Genomic DNA, 23643 nt, shown 5'->3' on the forward strand with positions numbered 1-23643 from the left:
TCAGCGTAAAGCACGACAGAAAGTGGCACGCGCCGTTACCGACGTTAGCCGGGCCGGAGTCCTTTTCACGCGGCTTCACCTACGGAGGTCAGCTGGTCGATCGGGTGCATTCTTTTTACCTGTCTGCCTGCCTGGCTCCGAAGGCGGAGAAGAAGACTTCCACATGCTTCGGTAATCATTTTTAACGCTCATTCTGTCACATCAATATTGCACATCGATAAACGTGTTGTTCTGAGGGGCGATGAGGTGACGAGTGCACTGATTAGCTGGCTAACTCTTAGCAACTTGGCACGGACGTGTGACGACAGGGCTATTTTTGTTATGGGCATTCATTTTACAAAAACACACAAAAAATGGTTTGAAACAGGGATATACTTTCACTGCGATGCGCTCCATGGAACGTATTTCAGTGGATATTGCTTTTGGGATTTTTTTAAGGCTTAGTTGTAGCACCTTATTTTGAAAATGTCTTGGAAGTGTTCCTAAAGGGTATTTTTTCAAAATTCCAAGCTTGATTAAAGTATTTAATATTTTAATGTTCATTTGTATTCTGCTTAAATAGCATGAAAATGTTTTTATTAGTTAGCCTACATGTTTTTCCCCTCCAAATTTCGACTTTTTACCAATTTTATTACACCAATAGGCAGCTTTTCTTGTAATATTGTAACTTTATTCTCATAAAATCATGACATTTTTTATTTTAAAATTGCACATTCTTCAAATTTTACTTTATTCTCATAATCGTGACTGACAACCAATTCTGGGTCCCACCTCTTGTCAAGGTCAGCTGGGATAGACTGCAGTTCACCTGCGAATTTGGTGAGCGTGACCAGTACAGAAAATTTATGAATATTCTAAGGTGGAACGGATCATTTCAATTTCAGATTTCAAATATGGGGGAAAATGTTTACAAATCAACCTTGATTTTAAAAGATTTGTTGACAGTGTGTGTGACGCTATACAGTCCATTAACAACCTTATTTCAACTTGTTTGTACAGTAATAGCCATTATGTAATCATGTGTTGTTATCTCCTGCTTTGCAGCTCCGGCGGCCACACAAGGACTGGCGGTGTCATGACTAGAGCGGCCCAATGACGCACTACTCCCAGTTATCGGCCAAGGCCGCTGCCCTGCGCGTCATCCACCTGCCGCTGGTTGTGTGGGGCTCTGTGGCACAGCTGCAGGTACATCAGGAAGTTAATCCCCCCCCCCCCCCCCCCCCGCCATAGCATCCTGGTGCTGTGATGTCACAGCAGACGCTGAATCTTGGTTAGCAGAGGTTGCTAGAGTTCAGGGTAGGATTAAAGTTACACTTTGGTCAGTCTATTTATGCCTTATGCGGGATAATTTAATCAAAGTCACACCACCCATAGAGTGAACACCCATACAGACTTCATTATATTTTCCCATCTATTTGATTACAAGCCATTAAGAAATACATTGTGAGTGTGGAGTCCCAACATTAGCTTGTGTGCGTGAATGTATTTCGTCAGGTGAGCACGGGCACCAAGAAGCTGGTTGCAGCCACAGTTTTTGGTACTGTCTCGCTGCTCTTCCTGGCTCGCCACTTTCAGAGGAGGCGAGGCCGCAAGAAGGCCGCATCGCCGCAATGGGATCAAGCCGGCATCCAGTTGTTCTTCTCCTCGACAGCACCGGAGGCTGGTGAGGCAATGTAGACCTGCCATAAAAGTGTGTGTCGGGGGGGGGGGGGGGGGCATTTATAGTTCTGCAATGACCGAGCATCTAAGGCAAGGAGGATGGGACAAACAATCAAACAAACACATGCCAAATTAACAAATATTCCAATCCCTTATCTCATTTAGTCCACCATCCCCCTTTTGCATTCAGCACACGGATGCAATAGCATTTGGTCGATTTCTACTTTCCAACACCTTTAGAGCGTTCTGCTGTCGATAAAAATATAATCTTTCCGCTCTCATGTCAGACAAGAGCGATCATCATAACATGACGGTCTCCCTCAACCCTAAATCTGTTTTTTCGCTTGCACCAGTCCTCGTTTCGGCGGGAGCCCCCAGGGAGCGTTCCGAGAGTCTGGCGTCTAGTGCTGACACGTCCAGCAGCGGCACCTGCGCCATAGAGTCCAGCTGCTGGGACCGACTGGGCGATGCTGAGATCTGTAGCGTGGTCGCCACTCCTGAGAACCTCTACCTCATGGGTAAACGCTTTTGGATGCCATTTCATACTACTTCAGAGTGACCGGTGACTTACAAAGTGTGTCCTGGCAGGCATGGATTTGTTTGAAGAGGCACTTCGGCGGTGGGAAGAGGCGTTGACGTTTAGGAGCAAGCAAGCAGATGACGACTTGATCTCTTTGAAGATGGGAGCTGCGGATGCTGTCGCTGAGGAGAACATGGAAGTACGTGCTTCTGCATCTACGTTTGGCTTCCATCATTCCACTTACAATAGTTCTACAATTATTTCTACTATTTCAACTATTTCCTTCTTTTTTGGGGGTGATGTAGGATGTTATCAGTGCAGAGTTTATGCACAGGCTGAAGTCGCTGTTGCAGAGGGCTTACCGCTTGCAGGGCGAGTTCGAGGGCGTGTTGGGGGGCACTTCGGAGCCTTCATCTAATGGCAGCAGCCAAGGTAGGTTCCTTTCCACCACGTGCATAACAAATGATTATATTGTGGACGAGTATTTGACTTGTCTGCCAGACATTTTGTCTCAAGAGGAGCAGGATGACGCCTGTCTGAGAGACAGCATCAGCATCGCCTCCACCGACTCCTTTGTGTCTGCAGCTGAAGTGAGAAAATCACCGCACCTTTTTAACATTTCATGAGATGCTCAATATCATATCATTAACAACTGCTATCAACACAAAATGGCAGAGGAAGTGAGTGTTGGTTATTTTACATGGCAGTCCTGCCCCGGTATTGCAAAATTCCCACACACACTGACAACATTCCGGGCTCTGTTACATCCCTTGGCTTTCTATTTTCCCCACTACATTTGTAACGATGCGTCTTCCTTGGTGGCGGTCTGCACTAGTAGCATTAACATACATTTTTCTGCTAGTTGTCAGAGCACAAGGAGCTGAGGAGCATCTCCACGCTGACTTATCATCCCTTCTACGAGGAGGCCTTGCAGCTGGCGGAGGAGGGGAAGATCTCCTGCAGGGTGCTGCGGTAAACGAGCGTCTCACATCGTAATAGATGTTGGCATCGATGTTGAAACCAGATTTGACTCCACATTGGTCAGGACGGAGATGTTGGAGTGCCTTGGCGACGTGGATTTCCTTGCCAAGTTGCATTGCGTGCGGCAGGCGTGTCAGGTAGGTGGGGGCCGTTTGCATTTCTGAGCTTCTGTTGCATAGCCACAAGGGTGAAGATTACAGCTGTTCTTTTTGTTGTTGGGTTTTTTTTTTTTTGCCCTTAGCTTATCCTGTGTGAAAGAACCACAAGATTGTTTCTGGCTGACACCGGGAAGAAGATTTTGTCATCCATCATTGTCAAAGCGCAAAAGGTAGAGTGGAAGTTGTACAAAATGGTCCAAAGCTCAAAAACAACAACAAAAAAAGGCAATGTGCCCAGTTTTACTTTTCCACTTCAAAATAATACATCTTTGGTCGTGGTGAGAAACTGCGAAATCTATGCCAACTTGAATGCATGTGTCAGAGATGGGAGACATGCTCACCAAAACAATAGAGAAGGATAAGAAGGTGGGGACGATCAGAAACACAGTTTACAGTGTTGTGGAAGAATGCATGCTGACTGTCATATCGAAAGACCAATGTGCAGCGGTTTAGTTAGCCACACTGTTGTTTTCAGAGCCCAAAGAGGTTCGAGGAAGTGTTTGAGGAGATGATGTGCTTCCTGGAGCAAGCGGAGCACTGGGAGAACACGGCGGTGGAGTTGGCCACACGTGGCGTTAAGCACCTCAACTTTTACGACATCGTGCTGGACTTCATCCTAATGGACTCCTTCGAGGACCTGGAGAACCCGCCAGTCTCCATCCAGAACGTTGTGAACAACCGCTGGCTTAACAGCTCCTTCAAGGAGACGGTACGGGCAGCAAAATGTCAGGCCACCTAAGACTGCTGCAAATTCTGAGCTTTTTTGTGATGTTTTTAGGCAGTGGCGTCAAGCTGCTGGTCGGTGTTGAAGCAGAAGCGGCAGCACATGAAGGTTTGCACAATCTATCGCCTTTTTCACTGGAGCTCCCAATGTTTTTTTTTTCTTCTACAAAGACAAAATCCAGACTAAAAATTTTTGGTTTTCATTCTCATTACTCCCTCTCCCCTAAACAAAGTATGAATGCATCATAAACTTTCAACTTTTTTTCTCAAAAATAGGCCCCTTTGTTATTTCTGTGGCATTCTTGTAAAAACAGGTTCCAGATGGTTTCATCGCCCGCTTCTACACATTGTGCGAGCAGATCAGCCCCGTTTTGGCGTGGGGCTTCCTGGGGCCTAAGAGCTCCCTGCACGACTTCTGCTGCTTTTTCAAGGTCTGTTTCAACATCAATGATGTAGTGTTTGTTGAAAAGATGACAAATTACCACTTGGCCAGGAAGCCGTTGCCATGCATAATCCACATTTTTAAGTGGGAACGTGTCTAAGTCGGTTCCTAACAGGATGATAGTTGTAATTACAGCAAATACTTGATGTCAAACTTGGCAATTATATTTTGGCAATATTTTTCCTGGTTGAAAATAATTACTTATACTAGAGAGTCACTGAGTGGCATTTTATTGTTGCTGGAAATGAGTGTCCCAAGAAAAAAAAGCCATAGGAAAAACTATACACGATCGTAGTGGTTCTCGCCATTTTTTGGTTTGTGTTACCCCTAAACCTTTTTTGTCCTGAGCCCCCCCCCTCACACTCATACGTATTGATGATTCAGCAAAAGTAAAATGTAACTATCAATTTTCAAATGAAAATCATTAACTACAGTATGTTCCTTCATGTGAATATTTAATTCTGAGGTATTGTCTCATCACCTTTAGTGATCCAATTTGCCGCTTAGTGACTTAATGTATTGTGGTTGTTTAGGATCAGGTGGTGCACTTCCTCAAGGACGTATTTGACATTGAGAAGGTTCGGTACTCATCCGTGGACAGCCTGGCTGAGGACATGTTGCACCTGTTGCACCGGCGCTCTGAACTGCTGTTGGCCTACCTGGGCGCAGACTCCCTGCGACCCAACGGCTGCAACGCCGCCATGCTCAACCTCCTGCCCGCAGCTATCATGGAGGGTCGCATGCAGTGAGTGGTTGTTAACAGCATACTGTATTTCCCATCATGCCATCACTTTAGGACTTTATTCATGCTCTGCGTGATGATTGGTGCAGCTATTGTATCGAAATAACCACTAGATGGAGCCTCAGCTCATTGAGGACACCCAAACCCAACCACCATCCTGAACCGGGAGTCCCCAATTTTTTCTTACACCACTCTTTATTGAACCAGGACCTTTATTGCTCAAACACCTGTTGTGAATTTTGCCGTCACGCTCATTGTTTGAGAACAGCAACTTGTACAAAAAGTACTGCAACATTTAACAGTTGGACATGTGTATTCCAAAATTAAGTTCACCTGTAAAGGTTTGAATGCATTTTAGGCTTGTCCTGAAATCTAATCTGAAAGCCAAATATCCCTTTTTGTGAGTAGTGCAATTTTGTGTCTTATGTACAAATGACCTGGTGTATTTATCATGTATACACATACACAGTGAAACCTCCAGTGTCACTGTTGTGACATTGTCTTTTGTTTCCAGACCAATTCTGTACTCGGAAATAATGTGAATCACTTAGCTTTGTTCAAACATTGCACATACAACTGCCATACTTGGATACGTTTTACACTGCATTCATTATACAATTAGAAAGTAAAACTACTCACCATTGAAGACACTTGTCAGGCAGGGCCAGTGCAAGACTCTCAGCTTGTGCAGTGGTGTGTGTAAGAGAGAAAAGCATTTCTTGCACTTTGCTTACCATCACTGGTACCAATTTGGTAATTCAGAAGAAGGGCAGAAAGAGATTTGTCTTTTCTCGCAATTTGGTTTAACTCCAAAAATTGGACAGTTTTTTGGTTTTTTTTTTTTTAAACTAGAGATCCTCTGATACATTTTAGGGGGGAGGAATGTATCGTCAATCATGAGGTATCCAATCATCGGTTCAAGCACACTGAATAGCAAATAAGCTGCTCTTAACCTAGTTTAAATCATTTTATCACACTTTAAAATTGAGTTCAAATTCAAAGAAATTCTTGACAAAATGCATGTTAAAATATTTTAATACACGTACTGTTATAGGATCTTTTTGGAGTCATTTGTGGCCAGAATTCATTGTATTCCACTAGAGATGTTCATTGTACTGTACATGCCGGAAATAACTATTTGAAGAGCATTTTAATGTCTGGTGCAACAGGTTGACTGCAAAAGAGGGCAATTGATAGGGTCAAAATGTCCACCGAGAGTCCATTTGGGGCTCGTCTTCACTGCGGCACATATGTGTTAACTTTGCGCTGTCAAGAATAAATAAATAGGTCCTGGACAACAAGTGGTGTTCGTGATTTGTAAATAAATGTTCTGGAACTTGCTCCATGTCGGAAGTGAGTATGTGTTCTAAAACCAAATAAATGTTGACAAGTCTGTCATTCGATGTCATGAGCCGGGTAGTCATCTGATTTGTTTGTGACACCTTTATTATTCTGAATGAACATTACAGTACGAGTGAGCATATCGTACAGCACATTTACCTATTGAAGGCTTCCTCTTGGCTAAACAACCCCCACCCTCTAAAAATGTAAGAGCCTTAGTGGGACATTTCAATGACACAATACAACATGTTCAAAGTTCAATTCCTGTCCTCATCCAACTTTCTAAAGCATTCATTCCAACAACCAAGACGACTTAGTATGAATGACAACCATCAAACGACTATGGCAGCATTAAACAGTCAACCCGAGCAGAAGACATGCCGAGCTAGCACTTTTCGCAGTCACAAAAATGACATGACTTTTTAATTGGGTCTGGGTTTTTTTTACCTTAAGCACTGGAGCTCTTGCCCGGCCTACGCTCGGCAGAAACTACCACAGGCTCTGATTCTAGCGCCTAAGCTTCCAGCGTCCTCCAACACTGTGAGCGAGAAGTGAAGGCGTATCAATGAGTACGTCAGCACTGCGCTTTTGACAGAATGCACACCACCAGATTAACATTGGTCAACATCACGTTATTTTTCTTCAGAAAATGGCCCTACCCAGGGATACCTGCAGCAGCTTTACATGACATGCACGAAAATTAAAAAACAAAACAATGAAGGCCTCTCATATTGTGCTTAACGCAATATTCCTCATAACCAGCAAGTGTATACTTTTGAGTCAAGTCCACAAGGTCGTATAAGTCATAAGTGTCACTTTTCAGTTCAGAATGAATTCATTGACAGGGTGAGCATTTCTTTGCACGGATGGGAAAACTGGCCAAATCGGCCAACAACAGACAGTGGAACCTCCAAAGCGGAACAATTGTCATTTGGTTCACTTAGTTGCTCTCCAAACAACAATGACACACATTTGTAGATTTGCTAGTATACAGCATCAACTTGTCATGAGTTTTAATCCTCCTGTACGGTTTCTCAGAAATCATGTTCCTGTTAGTTCGACCCGGATAAGTGTTAATTAGCCACAAGTGTCAAAAACAAAATCTAGAGTCCTGCTCAGTCTATTACTAATCATTTGCATACCTGGAAAAAAAAATACATGACTTTTTTATTGTTTCTTTCACAATAGGGTCATTTTGACTTGGTACAAAAAAAGGGGCGTGGGCGATGTCGTTTTTTTTTTAAGCAAGAGCTTCCAATTCAAATGCAAGCATAAATAGGCACTGCGTACCATAAAGTGACTCAAGACATGGGAACTGAGAACATGTCACTTTCGAACATTGTGGAAACATGGAATGATCAGTGGTACGCTTTTATCTCCCTCTCCACTGCAAACCCATAGTTGTGACATTTATACTGTCACACTCCTATTTCATTTATATGATTTGACATTACCACGCCAACGCATATTTGCCCAGAAAATAATGGAAATTTTCCTCTTTGGAGGTTCCACCGTAATTTACGATTGGTTCCTTAGGCTTTGCTTACCTGGGTTACTGCAGCAGAACCTAAGGTGCAAGGTCTGGGGGGGTTGGGGGGGAACACTGCAAAGATCAGATATATATTGCACTATATAGATATAGATTTATATATACTTGCAGTCAATATGATTTCTCCGTTCTGATCTATAAATTTCAAATCAAATGCCTTTTTAAACAACAGTGCTCATTCAAATCAATCGATCAATATTCATGTGACAAGCCCACAACTCAGTATGACATGCTCAAATATAGCATCGATAACGCGGGAGAAGGCTAATTAAGTAAGCATGCTACACTGCACATCATCTTGATCAGCAAACATTTTGTAAAATGAGAGATGGGGGGAGGTGGGGCATTTAAAGAGAACAATCAGGAATAAAAACCGAGTGAGCGTAACTGACAATCAACACTAAGCTAGTGTCTGACGCAAGCGATACAAAAAGTGAATTCAACAGTCAAGAGTCTACGCCTGACTTCACAACAGCGCATACTTACCCAAAGACAAAAGAGAAGGGAAATGGCAAGATTTCACAAAAATATAATCGATACTTTGCAAGGATCATTCGACTCAGTGGTCAGTTGGGGTACTTACAGGACGGGAGGGCTCAACTTGGACGTGGACTGCGTTAGCCGCCCCCTGCCCGAGCCAACAGAGCTCAATGCTCGTAATGGATATGACACTAACAGCAGTGGCACAGCAAAAAAAATATTCTTTTTTGCATTGGTTTTATCATTTTAAAAAAATGTGTACAGATTAAGAGTACATTGGGCAGGACAAAAAATGCATCATACAATTTACCTGACTGTCCTGGAAGAAAAGTAAGGGAACACTAATAGGCAACATTACTTTGCAATCACTTTCCAAGAGGGGATTAAAAAAAATGTCTTGCTTACCACTTTTCTACACTCGCCTGTGGAGGAGGAAGTGTCTACACGTCAAGGCAAGAACAATGACATGTGCATTCTAGCTCAACAACAACAACGCACACAAGTCGTCTGGTTCAAGTCATCAAGAAAGAAAGCAAGGCAACAAACAGCAAGTGTCAATCAACAAGCGCCTTGTAGACAGTTGGAGAGAAACAGGAGAGCATCGCCTTGTGTCAACCCACAGGTGGCCCGCTAGTGGCTAACATAACATCCCACCCTCTTCTTCTCACCAAGGTGAGCCCCAACTTACCAACACAGAAGGTTTCAGTTTGTTTTATTGCAAAAAACACAACAGGCAATAAGCATTGTTTTTTTCCTTTTAAAACTGAGATGATTTACATGGTAATGTCTACAGTTCAATCAAACATGACTTCTAACCACATTTAATGTAGATACAGGGCTGGAATGACCATATGAGTTGAGTTGCCTCACTAAAAACAAAACATTTACAAGAAAAACAATAATATTTAAATGGAGGAGAGAGGACATGCTCGGCGGGTAATTTGCCATCTATGTGAAACACTTTCTAACCAAGGAAATTTAAGATCTTCACCGAGGGGTCTGCATCCAAACAATTAACAAAGGATTTGTGTTCGACAATGAAGCATTTACGTTATGTCCACTTCGCATTACTGGCCCTGTGCAGGAGAAATACATAGAAGATACAATGCATGTTAACAGCGGGGAAAAAAAAACTGCGAACATCCTGTGCAGGAAGGAAAGTTTATGTTAGAACGCTGCTGCTGCTTCTGCTCACACCGGAACCCTGTAAACCCTGCAGGAGCAAGGGGGTTAGGAAAGCCAAATTGGACTATTCCGTGCACTTGGTTATTCAAAATGGAGAGAAGGGTACCTGAGGGGCTTGTGGTGCCGCTCCCATGGTCTGTGGGTTGCCTGTGCCGTAGTAAGCTGCCTGCTGCCGGTAGTACTCAGCCCAGGCGGCGCTGTAGTCCGGCTGCCCGCCGGGCTGGGTGGTGGGTGCCGCGGCGGCTGCTGGTGCTGCCGCCTGTGGGGCCGGTTGACCTTGGAGGAGGGGAGAGGACGGCAGACATGATGATGAGGCACAACAAAAGGGCACGATTCTTGATTTTAAACAATTAAAACACAGATTACCAAACTAACATTTGTAAAATTGAAAGAGGTGGACTGGTGTGATTACACTTCTACATCATTTCGCTTTTATATATGAAAAAAAAAGCTTCAATATCAAAACCACTTGTAAAATTAAAAAGTGTAACTAAAGCTGAACAATTTGTTATATCTCAAAATATGGTATAATATTTACACAGTGATAGATTCCCATTTTTATAAAAGGCTATATATGAAAACCGCCTATAAAATGTCACTGTCACTAAGGCTGAACTATTTAAAAAAACTAATCTGATGGGTGAAAAGGAAAACAAAAAATCAATCCACAGTAATCCCCTGAAGCTGACTACATATTCATGAATTGACCTATTCATGTTTTTCCTCTGAGGAATGTACAGTACTCCCAGTCATTCATTGAAAAACTAAACCAAGTGTGATTTTTTTCTCCCCATCACAAAAAAAACATTTCGGCTTTATGATTAATTTGAACTAAATTCAAGATAATACTATGAAACACACACTTAAGTTTTTCCATGACCCAGCCAATTGAATAACATTTTTGCATGAGCAGATAAGATCCCCCCCACACAAACAAAAAGCCTCAAGATCAGTTTAAAAAAATCCTTCAACTACATACAAAACAAGCTACTTTGGGTAGCATGAATTTAGCAATAACCTAGAGCTACATGGGGCTGGCTCGCATATGGAAAAAAAAATTGCCCTGTTTAACTATTTTCAACAACTGTAGATAATACAATACAGTGCCTGGTAATGACTTCAGTGTGGCTTAAAAGGAACAGTGAAAAGCCGGTCTAACCGGAAACTAAATGTCTCAAAGGAATGAATTAACCTATATTTGCTGATTGTAACCAACCCTGAAACCAAGATACTTGGTCTTTGCTTAAAACTACAAAATGATTAAATACAATTTGGCATCTAGTATAGATGTGTTCTATTTGTAAGAAGGGGAACGAACCCACCACACATGTCTCAGAATGGGGGTCAGAAACCTTTTGCGTTTGTCTTGGGAGGCTGCGCGAGCAACATCTCTACTGTAGAGTGCTGCGTGAGGAGCACCCCCCCCCAACTTCCAACAGTATGGAAAACAAGTCACCTTGTTTCTTATAATACTCCTCCCAGGCTTTAGTATAGTCCTGAGGTTGCTGGCTCTGTTGACCTGCACAAAGAAGACATGATGTTTGTCAGAATGTGGCGCAGATACCCGGTGGCGGCGGCAGCAGCAGCACCATTCTAGCAAGATCCCACACATTACAATGAGTAAACACACTCTGTATAGCAAGGAGACAATCATAGCATGTCCAAAAGAACAAATACATCTTGGAAACAAGACACTATTCCTAAGCGCATGAAAGGGTAGTTCAGTCCAGGAGACATTGAGAGTGGTGCAGTCTAAACAGCACAGGCTGCTCAAGGTCAAACTGAATGGAGGTGTACGGGGGAAAAAAATCTATTACACTCCACTGAGGGCCTGAAATACTGACTATCCAGATCTGGTAATTAAAAAAAAAGCCGTATCGACAGCCTAGTTGCTGTTTAGACTGACGCATGTTAAAATAGGTGTACACTGAGACTACATTCATATACCCATTTTCTTGTAATAATCCTCCCAGGCCTTGGTGTAATCTGCCTGTCCACTCTGACCTGCAGCTTGTGGGTCACCTGTTAAAAAAAACGGTACTTGTAATTTGTCAATCATTCCGAGCAGGCCTTCCTCCTCCATGGGGCTCTCAACCTAAAGATGGCGTCTCTACCCTGTCTCTGAAGTTATAAAAAAAAAAAAAAAAAAAAAGGGGGCTGGGGTGGTGGGCTTCTCCTGTCAACCAAAAACCCAGCTAAAGACTAATGACATGAACCTAGTCATCAGCTAGAAGACACTTGACGCTGCGCGGATGACCATTACCTTGACCGTTGGACTGAGTCGTGCCCGGTGCGCCACTGGAAGGCGTCATGGGAGCCTGCGGTTGCTGGCCGTACTGGGCATAGTAGGCCGCCCATGCTGCAGCATTAGCATCAGCTGCTGCTTTGTCTGAACCCATAGTGGACAACAACAACAAAAAATTCAAGACAAATTTTATCATAGGAGCTCAAGTGAGAGATGCCAGGTCCATACTTGGATCAGGCTGTCCTTGCTGCCAGTGCGGGTAGCCATTGCCCCACCCCTGAGGCTGGTAAGGTGCTGGGGGACCACTGATCAAAGATAAAAACAAGTGTCACAAAATTGTTACACTTCAAAGCTGACAAGAAAACAAGTGGACTTACTGTGGTCCTGGGGGTCCCTGGTTATAAGGCCCGGGATTGTATGGACCCATGGGAGCACCAGGGGGTCCCGGAGGGCCTGGAGGACCATGTGGGCCTGGACCTCCATGTGGACCAGGGGGCCCATGTGGGCCACCCATTGGAGTGACGGGTCCCTGATCAAATGATAGAAATACAATAAACAAACAAAAGAAATAGATAAAATTCGGGATACAGTCAGATCATACAAGTGATTGTGTCCATTTCCATCAAAGGTTCCAGTGACTTTTAGTTATTGGCAGATATGACGGCAGAGTATTGAGTACGCAAACAGACTTGCCAAACTTAAAATGGCAATGTGTTGTTCTTGTGGTTGGGCACAGAGGAAGCAAGAGTAATATTCGAGTTCTCCCAGAATTTTAAAATGTGTGTATTGAACTTTGATTCCTACTCAGCTGCGCGGAAGAAGCACAAAGAGCCAATAGAAGATGTGTGTCATCTGCCTAGTTCAGCACGATAGGAAATTTCAAAGGAGGCGTCCCTGCGGACATTATGCAACATCTCAAAAATCAAGCTCGCTCTCAAATTCATGTTCCTACATTAGACAATACCGGTTAAAAATAATTCATAGTAAAAGTTAATGAAATTAAAGAACAGACATTAACACGTTGCTTCCCAAAATATCTCTGACGAGTTCCCTCCTTTCATTTTTTTTGTTTTTGTTTTAAAGAATGGGAACTGATAATCCTTGGGAACCGAATCGAAGAGCCGGAATCAGAACCGGACAATTAAAAGGGTCTATATTCCGGACAATTTGGTCCGCCCAATGTTCCTAGGCAACTCCTGCAGTGAAGATTGGTCATAGATCTCTGGTGGAAAACCTAAACTCCCCAACATTGCTGTAGGTAGGCCTCTTTTCTCACCCCAATCTTCTCTTCTACCAGCTGTCTGGCATAGTCGATCTGCTGAGGTGAGCCTCTGACGGTAAACATTTTGACGTTGGGGTCAGAGTTGGGAGGAGGATTCCTTTGTAGCTCAATCCTGGCCCCCGACTGTTGGCTGATTCCTTTGATGGTCTCACCACCTGGAGGAGAATTGATCACACTGTATGTATCCAATTATTTCTCCGCCAAAGGTGACCGTTATGTGATCTTGCCTTTTCCAATAATTAGGCCAGTCTTCATGGTCGGGACGGTGAAGGAGAACTCTTGGAGGCCACCGGGGGGGCCCATGTTCCAATTGCCCTGCCCACGTCCTCGGCCTCTGCCGCCGCCACCGCCTCCGTGACCCGGAGGCCCGCCGGCCTGGACGCTCCTCAGCAGGTCTGAGATGATCTCTGCCGCGTGCTGAGCCTGATCAGGAGGACCCATGATCTGTGCTATCCTGTCTGGTGCGCTGCCATCATCTGGAAAACAAGAAGAAGAAGATGAGAAACTGTGCTTTCCTTTTACTCATTTCCTTTCATTGACATTGTTGGGCTACGGTCTCAGAATAATAGGGTTAGGTGATCCATCAGCTTGTCAGCGTGGTGCATGAGTTTTAATCATTGACCAATATTCCTGAAAAGGCATTCAAGGTGGTAGTGATTACTGACCTGGTTTAAACTGGATTCTGACCCCTGTGTCGCTCTGGATCTTTTTGATCATCTCTCCGCTTCTGCCGATGACAATTCCGACTGCAAACCGTGGAACCGGAACCTTGAGGACGACAAGGCCCACAGTGATGTCACCGCTCAAAAAGGCCTGTCCCTCAAGAAAGACGCTTGACTCACATCTAATGTCTCGCCACCTCCGATTCTGGAACCATATTCGCCCCTCTGCTCTCTGAAGCCCTGGTCTCTGATTAGCTCCATCACCATCTCTTTGGCTTGCTGTAGAAAGTCCATTTTACGTGAAACGTTTCACAGGTTGACATGTAGAGTAGGGCAGACACAATTCACAGGTTGACATGTAGAGTAGGGCAGACACAATCAAATATTGCTTAGAAATTATTATTCCATTGAGTATTCTATCGATTCATATGATAAAAATAGGTTTGCATTAAAGTGTATTATTATACCCAATTCGTGTTTATTAGCCATTTTTTGTTCATTTGGCATTGTTTAGTGATTAAAAAAATAACTAAGCAAACAGAGAATTGATGTCTGGTAGTCACCAACCTGTTTGAAACTGGTTTGTGGTTCACGTTGTTTCCCAAAGTTAAAACAGATGTTTGCATGTCTTATTTTGATTTTAAAAATATGTATAATTAGTTGGCTTTCATGAAGGACTACTGAAATAAGAATAATTAACTGTGAGAGGCTGAAAACAGTTGACTTGGATGATTTTAAATTAAACAATGGTGTGTAATTACTCGATTATTAAAATGGTTCTGATTCATTTGGTCATCGATCAATTGATTTATTTTGACATCTCTAGAGTGCTACCCCTCCATAAAAAAGTTCAAACCCACCTGAACTTTAAAGGGTTCTCCCGAAATACGGAGAGGTTTGTCGGCGCCTGTGTTTTGGGGGCCATCTTGAATCATGACCATCTTCACTCCAGCTCTTTCCTGCAACGCAACTGTCAACAATTTAGCATGCACTGCACATTAATTTTTGCTTATCTGACAGTTAAAATGCCCACCTGAAGACTCTTGATGGTCTCGCCTCCCTTGCCAATGACGAGGCCGGCTTTAGAGGCAGGGACCATAATCTCCTGAACCGTCATGCCTGGAGTATCGTTGTGGTGGAATGCGGGGGACGGTCGTCCCTTCTCAACAATCTCTGTGAGTAGCCTCTTTGCTGTCCTGTTGAGAAGACAACCAGGTAACAACAATACTGATGTAATAATCCAAAAACATGACTCTTGCAAATTAAAAAGTACTAACTGAATAGCGTCGGGTCCTCCCGTCAATGTCACTGACCTATCAGGCATCCCTCCGCTGTCTAGAGCAAAGAAAGCCATTTAAAACATGGCGAGCAAAAATATGACTAGTTCTTCCGACTTAACACCAAACTCACCAGGGGCAATCTGTATTTTGCATCCCGATTCTTGCTGCAGACGCGAAATTTGTTCACCACCCCGTCCGATAACTAGACAAAAGGACGAGTCAGTGTATTTCACAGCAAAAACAACAGATAAAAAACAGGCATGTGAACTTACTGAATCCAACCATTCCATCAGGAACCTTGAATTCCTCTGATATTGATCTGACGGTGGGGGTGTGGGGAGACAATGCAATGTAATGCTTTTAATCATTCTATTTAGTGTTGCGGTTACAAAAGAGGTGATTGATTATTTTACCGATGACCCCATTGATAATCACTTTTTTTTGTAATTATTACTACTGTCTGCTAATTGAGCTCACCTAGGGGGGCCGCCCATTCCTCCCATAGCAGAAAAAGCTGAAAAAGAACAAATAATGATGAGATACAACCAGGACACAATACCTTTAGACGTCCAGATGACTCACCGTCATTGGTCGCCACTTTCTTTGTCTCTGGTTGGTCTGTGACGACGTGATAAAACAAGTATCATTACAATTGTCCCAACACCATCTTTCTCCCCCATTTACTGGAAATGATTAGTCAGCATTAACCAGATGACAGTTTTAAGGCAAGTGGAGCACCCACACTTCAAAATATTCGCTGAACTTGAGTTCAAATAAAGTAAGCGCGTCTGATTATTCACCATGCATATGGAAATAATATTTTTAAAAATGCATCAGCCCTTCAACAATTCATTGTTTTGAGAGGCTCTTTATGTTGGCCACACTTCAGCACACTATGTGGTCTCACGTTTTAAAAATGGTTTGAGATGATAAAATCTGCTTGTAGAGATTGCTTGAAGTTACACTTGACACATCCTATTGTATACCTTTGATTTATAGACAAAAAAGATGGGCTATTGTATATCATTTTACATTAAATCGCCGTGTTAGTTACACCAAACATGCCTTTTCAGAGCAAATCGTGCACTGGGATTAATGGGTGAAAGGAAAGAGAGCTAAAACATTTCTGCTTGGTTAATTCCTTTAAAAAAAACAACAACAACATACAACAGGCAAACAATTGATCACTGAACTGGCATGGAATCGATTTGAGTCACTGACCGATATTCAGGTCAGGCATGGGAAAATACCCACCAGCGTCCTCCAGGGGCCTTTTCTGGCCTCCGTACCCAAACTCAGTCGTCGGGGGGGCCGCAACGCCATCGTTACCTATTTTCGCTGCGATCTGAAACACATCAAGTCAAAAACAACTAAAACTTTGTGGTCACGTGTATTCTTTGATGTGGGATTTATGTCTGTCCAAGTACACGCGGCCTTGTACGACTCGCGTCCGGACGTCTGGACCAACAAAGGAATGTTCCTTACGCCTGTGTTAGCACGGTTGACCTTCTTCTGTGAGCATGTTTTGGCATGTTCAGCTTGTCTACGTATTTCCACGCCGACATATTGACAACATGTCCTGTCGTGTGGCAGCTACTTCGCAATTTCCCGTAACCGCCGTAGTGGCGTCATGTTAGCACAAGTCATCCCGCGTTAGCATAGCTCGAGGAGGATGGGGGTGGGGGTGCTCAAACCCCCAAAACCCGATATTCCCAAACCGAAAACGACTCTATGGCCGACTCGAAAGAACGCCGGGACCTTGCTCACCTGTCGTGCTCGTTGGAGAGCGTCTTTAAAAGCGTCATTCATACCGCCGCCACTGGACGGTGGAGCCACGCTGCTGTAGTCCGCCATATCTTAGGCAAGCTGTGTCTCCCTTCTCCTCGACGCGACAAGATGGCGGTTTACATACGCGAGAGGATGACGAAACAACTCTCGGCAAAACGTGCTGATCTCGCGATAATTAGTGTCACTTTTGTTGTTTGGAAAACAACAGTGTTTGCTGTGTGTGGTTGATAGATAGCTAGATAGATCGGCACGACAGTGCAGAGGGGTAGGGTTCCATTTCTAGATGGATAGATCCGCACCGCAGTGCATTACAATACGAATACAATGTATAATTAATTAGTACATTAGTACTACATTAGTACATAAAGTACATTTATGGAGTTGAGGTGATGAAATGAAAATAATTGCTCCACACAGTGGAGGACTGTTCATTGAGACATGTACGTTACATTACACACACTTTTAACAAAAACAATAATTTGCTTGTGAGCAAAAGAAAGTTGTGCATGAGTCAGAACAACCGCTGTGGCTGATCTGAGCAAGAATGCCACTTTTTTATTGCTTGGAACACTGACAAACACGAGGAAAAGTTTGCATATTTTTCTGCAAATTTTGTGTGGCACAAGATTCAATTACTCTGCCACTCTTCATGTGCTTGTAGAGGAAAACAGGTTTTCAAATGTTCTGCATAAGGTGAAGTTCATGAGGGCGCACGGAATGGCCCTGATGAAGCTGGCCCCCATTCCGTTGTAGTAGCCCCGCAGTCCATGTCTTTTGTATATCCCGATGAGCCCTTGCAGGATGCCTGACGACGCGGCCTGTGAGCCGGAACAGACAGCTGGGAAACAAGAAAGCAGGTGATGAAATTGTCAGAAATTATCCAAAACAACCTATTTTTCCACTGCACAGTACCTTGTCAGCAAAACCATGGACCTGGTCCATGTGGTTGAGGAAAACAAGTGAAAGTAAACACTCCAAATGTTCTTGTGTGGGATGTGTTCAACATAATCAATTTGACAGAGAAAACTAACCAAGGCAACTTGTACGGTGGAAAAAAACGGTGTGTATGCACTGATGCGAGAGGCCTCTACCTTGCGCCTGCTGCTGCGTTCTTATCACTGCCAGAGGGTAGCTGCTCACTTGTCCGCAAGCAAAGGCCACAAAACTGAAGAAGAAGAGCCTGGAGTCGCTACTGTAGGCTGGATCGCTCTGGGCCCAGGTCATGATCGACTTGTGATGTCACAAATGAATAATCTGTTAGCGTTGTGGTTACCAGACTGGGGTTGCGAGTATTTGCTCAGTACCCAATTACCTGATGGACTGCACATTCCACTCCAGCATACGGAATCATGCAGAGGATGCTGGGCTTAAATCCTCTGTAAAACGACGTCAAGGGCTCGTTTCGGTAAATAGATCGAGCGCAAGCCACTACGCCATGATAGGCGCCTACTCGCTGCAGGTTGAGCCGCACCTTCAACACCTGTTGGGACATAATAGAGGAGGGGCACCACCTGTGTGTAGTGTAAGGATATTCTGCAAAATCTTGCAGATGTTGGGGGCACGGCAGAGAAGAGCTAAAATGGTGGATAAATGACAGATCTTCTATTATGGTTTTGCTGCAGCAATTTTGTGGGATCTCTATGAGAAAAAGTCATCTGCGTTCCTCAGGTAATGTGCAAATATTCCCGTTGGTGTCCATGAGCATCATTGCCGATGACAACAAAGCAATCTGATTGGCATTCCCATGCCACTGATGGCTCATTATTGCATTATGATTAACAATGTGTCTCTTTGTGATACCTCCAGAGGGTAGAAGACAGCATGAGCCACAGCACCAGACACGCAACCCAAGCCAAAGCGTTGATGCACGCTCAGACTCCCCTGACTTCTGCCCTGCATGGACACCTTCATCTGAATCCAGACGAAGGAACATTCATTAGAAACAAAGAGATGGTTCAGAGAGTTTGTTTGATGGTTGAGGTGCAGACCCACCTGCGCGTAGATGAGACACTGGAGTGTGGACTGCGGCGTTCCCTTCAGGACATTGACAGCATTGCCCTGCCACATAGAACGAAGGCCACCAACACCAAGCTCCTGGATGCCCCGAGAAAAGGCCTTGGGGCCATAAAACTGCAAAAACAACGTGATGATGTCACAAAAAGATGTTTTAGTCACATAAAATGGTTTTTGATCCACACTATAGTCTTTTTAACATGAGACCACTGAGACCAAAACACATCAATTCAACTTTCTTTTCATAAGCAGGCTTTCATGTCTTCAAGAAAAAGCATCTTGCTTCTTTAGTGAAATATCGACCTGCCATTTATCCTCCTGTGCCATTCATACAGAACCCACTGAAAGGCAATTGAAGACACGGAATTTATTTACCTGTGCCTATTATACATTAACCACTATAAACAGAATACCAGTCTTACTGTAACCGTGTACGGTTTTCACATAGTATTCTCTCAAGAATCTTTTTTTCCAGCCCCCATTTTCCCAGAAAATGATAGCTTTTACAAGGCGACATAAAAGGGACTGAAGTCGCATCTGTGCAAGATGCGAGGGTGACAGAATCTAATTGTGCTAGTCTTCAGGGGCCGTAACAAAATCTGTACAGACAAATTAAACAAATCCGTAATGATGCTGACCTGTAGCTGGGTCTTGAGACGGTCGATGGGGGCTGTCGCCGTCCGAGACACAGCGTCAGCCAAACTAGCACCGAGAACAAACGTCCTCCATGCACCAATGCCGGAACTCTCTTCGGGATACTCGAGGGCCAGCGCTCTGCTCTCACCCACGTCGAATACCTGCCCGAAGACAAGCACAGCCAAAAACACTCAAAATTGACTATCAAATAAACTCTATTAAAGTACGAATTGTCCATCTCATTTCAAAGAGGAGATATGTTCCTTTTCGCAGCCAACAATTATTAAGTTGAGTTTGGCTGCTCTACCTTTGCTTTTTTTCCAGGTACTTTGGCTTCTACCCACATTCCAAAAACAGAAATGATAGACCGATTGAAGACTCTAAATTCTCCATAGATGTAAATGGTTGTTTATGTGGCATGCAATTGGATGGCGACCGGTCAAAGCTTTACTCTGCATCGCAGCAAAATTCAGCTGTGATAGGCTCTGGCTCACCTCTGACTCTAATGAGGACAAGCCCTATAGAAAATGGATGAAGGGATGTTTGGAGTCTTACCAGGCTGTGTTTCCACGACGACACCAGCTCACCGATGTTATCCACCGGTTTGAGAATAACATGCTGCAGGAACTCATCCCAGTCCACTGTCATGGAGCCGTCCGTGTCCATCCTGTAAATGTCAGAAAATTGTGAGTGCACAATGTTACAATACTGACCTGAGTAGGACTTTGTCGCCAAAAAAACGTGTGTGCTGCTTACCCGTACTTGTAGTTATTGGTAACAGTAGTCATTTATAGTCACATTCTTGAAGGAATTCCGGGTTGACTAATTTATGAATGAATATTATCCTTTATAGTGGAACCTCCAAAGTCAAAGCTTTAAAAAATGGGACCATAGAGAGCACAACAAACAATTTGGGAAGCAAGAAATGTAACTTTCTGTGGCGCAGGAAAGGGTCGGGCTCCTCATTAGCCGAGACAATGTAATTCATTCAAAATCAATCTCACACACAAATTAATTGGATCAATAACATAAGTAGCGCATAGCTTGCCAACCAACTATCCATTACAGTCTTCAAAACATGAGTCATTTTATAATCGTGTTCCACTTTGGAGGTTCTGGTGTTGTTCAATGTTGTGTAGTGGGTAAAAGGGGTCTTACATTTGTATTACTTTATTGGCATGGGCCTTTGAAATGACCACTCCTAACTCCTTAAACAAACATATGATCTCCTCCTGGTCAATGAGCCCTGATCAAAAAAGAGACGCACAAGCAATTATTGTATGCAACGTAGCAGGATAAATGTTTGTTGATTGATGTATGATGACAACAAAGGTAGATACAGTACACTAGCACATCGGATCAGACCTGCAACTTTTACAGGCTTTACATAATTCTTATTTTAGTTTGTGCAACTTTTGGGGGATTTACGGTAGGCCCGTTTTAACGTGCACACCTATTTTGGTACAGTATATAGTAGTTTTACTGTGTACAGAGCAACTTGTGTGTATGATTTCTTAACAATAGTTTTATCTTAACCTCCACAACAATTATTGTATAAACATACTGTATATAGTCTTGTGTTGACCTGTTCAACTTTTGGGGGTTTTGTGTTAGTTTAAATTTACCATGTGCAAACTTTAGGAGATTTACGATATTCTTGTTTTGATCCGCGCAATTTTATGGGATTCACGGTCGATTTATTTTTAAAGAGTCCACCTTTTGAGGGATTTACTGGTGTGAAATTTTAGCATATACCACGTTTTGAAAATTTACAGTACCGGTAATTTCATTCTTTTCTATGCAAGATTTTGCTAATTTGTTCATTTTCCAACTGAAGTGATGACATGCACATTGAGAATTTGCCAGATTACAATGTCAGAATGTCATCTCAGACTATGAAACAAGAGGGAAATTCTGAGCTTTCTGTTTGTGAGATCCCAATTACCATGTAGGGCGCTGTTACACCTGCTTTATGTACTCTATGAATACTGCTTTGCTGTTGTTGTTTTTTCATGTGTTCTATGAATACTGTTAAGGTGAGTTGAATCTTATTTTAAACCTGCTACCTTTATATGGGTGCAACCCTATGAGGTTCATGGTTACCAGTGCAATTTTAGTGAATGATTTATTCTTGTCTGATTTTAGCCTGCAACATTTTTGGAAGATTTACGGTAATCTTATTCTAATTTTTGCAAGGTTTATGGGATTGACTGGAGTCAACCTTCACAAATTTGGGGCATTCCTCATCATTTTAACCATTGCAATTTATTTGAGTGAAATTATGTAATTTTATTTTAATTGTACAAGCTTTGGAGCTTGTACAAGGTGCAACTCTTGGGTGATTTAATATATGCAACGTTTTGATTCTTTACGGTTGTCTTATTTTAACTGTGCATCATAACATTCTTTTAATGTGTGCAACTTTTGTAGGGTTTACGATCTTTTAATTGACGACTGCTGCATTAGATGGTGCAGGTGCACCTAATGCTGTGGCCCGTGAGTGTAGGCTATTTTCTACATAATGAATAGTCATATTGTTGTGAACTTGTTTAAAAAATATACTTATATAAATTTCATTCATTTCGGCTGAGTTGCTTACCACTCTTGTTCTTGTCCAGGTGGTCAAAGCAAATCTTCCATTTCCTCTCTCGGTCCATCATGTAGCTGAGAAACTCGTTGTAATCCAATTGGCCATTGTTGTCATTATCATAGGAGTCAATGACATTCTATGTGTATGGGTGTGGGAGAGGAGCACATGTTCACTGAGCTGAGGAAAACGAAGTCAGCATCATGCAAGCCATAGAGATTTACCTGCACCTTAGCATCTGCCACCGAGATGCCGTGCGTGGTCATTTCACTGTGCAGCTCTGACAACGAGATTAAACCATCCTGGTTCCGGTCCAACTTGACAAATAATCCTCGGAATTGATCCATTTGGTGATGATGATCCGCACCGCGCTGCAGCCTCGCTCACGTGCTGACTCACAACCAGACCAGACACTATAAATCACTAAGGCAATGCACCACATTGTCTTCTTGGTCCAGCAGGTGGCGCTGTATAGTTGCAGCTGATGGCCATTTGAGCCAGTAAATTCCATATCATCATCTGAATAATCAAAGAAGAAGAAGAAAACATAATTCTTATAACAACACAGAAATTGCATATGTATTCAGTACCTAATAAAGTGATGACACTCCTCATCAAGAATGAAGGGTGACCGATCCATAAACCTGCCATGACGTCACATCCAGAGAGCCCACCGCTCACTTGGATGATACTGGAACACCAGGATAGTGGCTGACAACACGCCTAGGAATGATTCAATGATGTGCCAGCGGCTTACTGCGATGGGTGTCATGAAACAGACTTAGAGCAAATAAAACAGGAAATGTTGTTTCAAAATAATATAGTTTCATTTGTTGATGCTCGCGCGACCAGTGTAGCTTCAATGTACGTTGGCCGGGAAGTATAAAAAAAAAAAGTAATTTACGCATCTTTAACATTTTCATTTAGTCTTTGCAAAATTTGATCTGCTGAACTTTGGGGTGGAGGGGGGGGGGGTTGCTCCAACCCCAGGGAACGTAGCGCAAGAGAGCACATTTCACAGCTAACAGCCGTCCATTGTAATTAGATTTTATTTCTTGATATTATCTTTAATTATGTTTTTGTATTGATACAAAGTGGCACTTTCTTTAATTATTGAAACCATGTAATAGATAAACTGGTCTGGTTATATCCACAACTCGGAAGTGGAAATACCTGACTGTCAAGCGTGCAGTTTGACATACTGTGGACGCCACAGAGAGAGGGAGATGCAAGTCTATTTAAAGGGTCACCCGGCACCAAGCACAGACGAATAAGAATAACACAGGCGGTTCCACATCCTCCACGGGAGATGATTCACTCGCTCGGCGAACGCTAGTCTGGATAAATTCGACCCGAATTCCTGGCGAACA

At 43.2% G+C, this 23643-nt stretch overlaps 3 protein-coding genes across 14 annotated transcripts; 1 reads left to right on the plus strand and 2 right to left on the minus strand.

Annotated features, from left to right (window-relative positions):
• The first annotated feature begins 3 nt into the window (after positions 1-3).
• Positions 4-6636, plus strand: miga1 (mitoguardin 1). Of its 4 annotated transcripts, none has more exons than XM_086128880.1 (14): positions 4-171; positions 1045-1185; positions 1495-1663; positions 2013-2177; positions 2248-2378; positions 2485-2611; positions 2681-2769; positions 3042-3151; positions 3225-3297; positions 3402-3488; positions 3794-4027; positions 4097-4150; positions 4356-4472; positions 5017-6636. In XM_086128880.1, the coding sequence occupies exons 2-14, from the start codon at positions 1093-1095 to the stop codon at positions 5230-5232; spliced, it is 1665 nt and encodes a 554-aa protein (XP_085985006.1). In that variant the 5' UTR covers positions 4-171; positions 1045-1092; the 3' UTR covers positions 5233-6636. The 4 variants fall into 4 exon arrangements, with proteins under 4 accessions (XP_085985006.1, XP_085985007.1, XP_085985004.1 ...); XM_086128881.1 differs by having other exon boundaries at positions 2696-2769; XM_086128879.1 differs by adding an exon at positions 783-819 and having other exon boundaries at positions 10-171; positions 2485-2769.
• Positions 6637-6653: 17 nt separating this feature from the next.
• On the minus strand, positions 6654-17176 carry fubp1 (far upstream element (FUSE) binding protein 1). Of its 9 annotated transcripts, none has more exons than XM_086128876.1 (19): positions 17017-17176; positions 16504-16594; positions 15832-15867; positions 15727-15763; positions 15522-15568; positions 15380-15451; positions 15247-15304; positions 15003-15165; positions 14830-14928; positions 14150-14248; positions 13973-14075; positions 13535-13783; positions 13302-13462; positions 12403-12554; positions 12252-12330; positions 12044-12173; positions 11728-11802; positions 11237-11299; positions 6654-10056 (listed from the first exon to the last, which is right to left on the minus strand). In XM_086128876.1, exons 1-19 carry the CDS (start codon positions 17101-17103, stop codon positions 9866-9868), a joined length of 1992 nt encoding a protein of 663 aa, XP_085985002.1. In that variant the 5' UTR covers positions 17104-17176; the 3' UTR covers positions 6654-9865. The 9 variants fall into 9 exon arrangements, with proteins under 9 accessions (XP_085985002.1, XP_085985003.1, XP_085985001.1 ...); XM_086128877.1 differs by having other exon boundaries at positions 15283-15304; positions 16471-16594; XM_086128875.1 differs by having other exon boundaries at positions 12044-12169; positions 12254-12330; positions 16471-16594.
• A 372-nt stretch (positions 17177-17548) lies between these two features.
• Positions 17549-23346, minus strand: slc25a24l (solute carrier family 25 member 24, like). The gene is made up of 11 exons (XM_086128414.1): positions 22864-23346; positions 22498-22792; positions 22286-22412; positions 20845-20932; positions 20242-20353; positions 19689-19847; positions 19030-19167; positions 18838-18948; positions 18350-18517; positions 18129-18267; positions 17549-17875 (listed from the first exon to the last, which is right to left on the minus strand). Exons 2-11 carry the CDS (start codon positions 22618-22620, stop codon positions 17685-17687), a joined length of 1356 nt encoding a protein of 451 aa, XP_085984540.1. The 5' UTR covers positions 22621-22792; positions 22864-23346; the 3' UTR covers positions 17549-17684.
• Positions 23347-23643: the final 297 nt, after the last annotated feature.

Source organism: Hippocampus guttulatus, chromosome 14, assembly GCF_054856545.1.
Source record: "Hippocampus guttulatus isolate MCC_2025c chromosome 14, RoL_Hgut_1.0, whole genome shotgun sequence".
NCBI lineage: Eukaryota > Metazoa > Chordata > Actinopteri > Syngnathiformes > Syngnathidae > Hippocampus > Hippocampus guttulatus.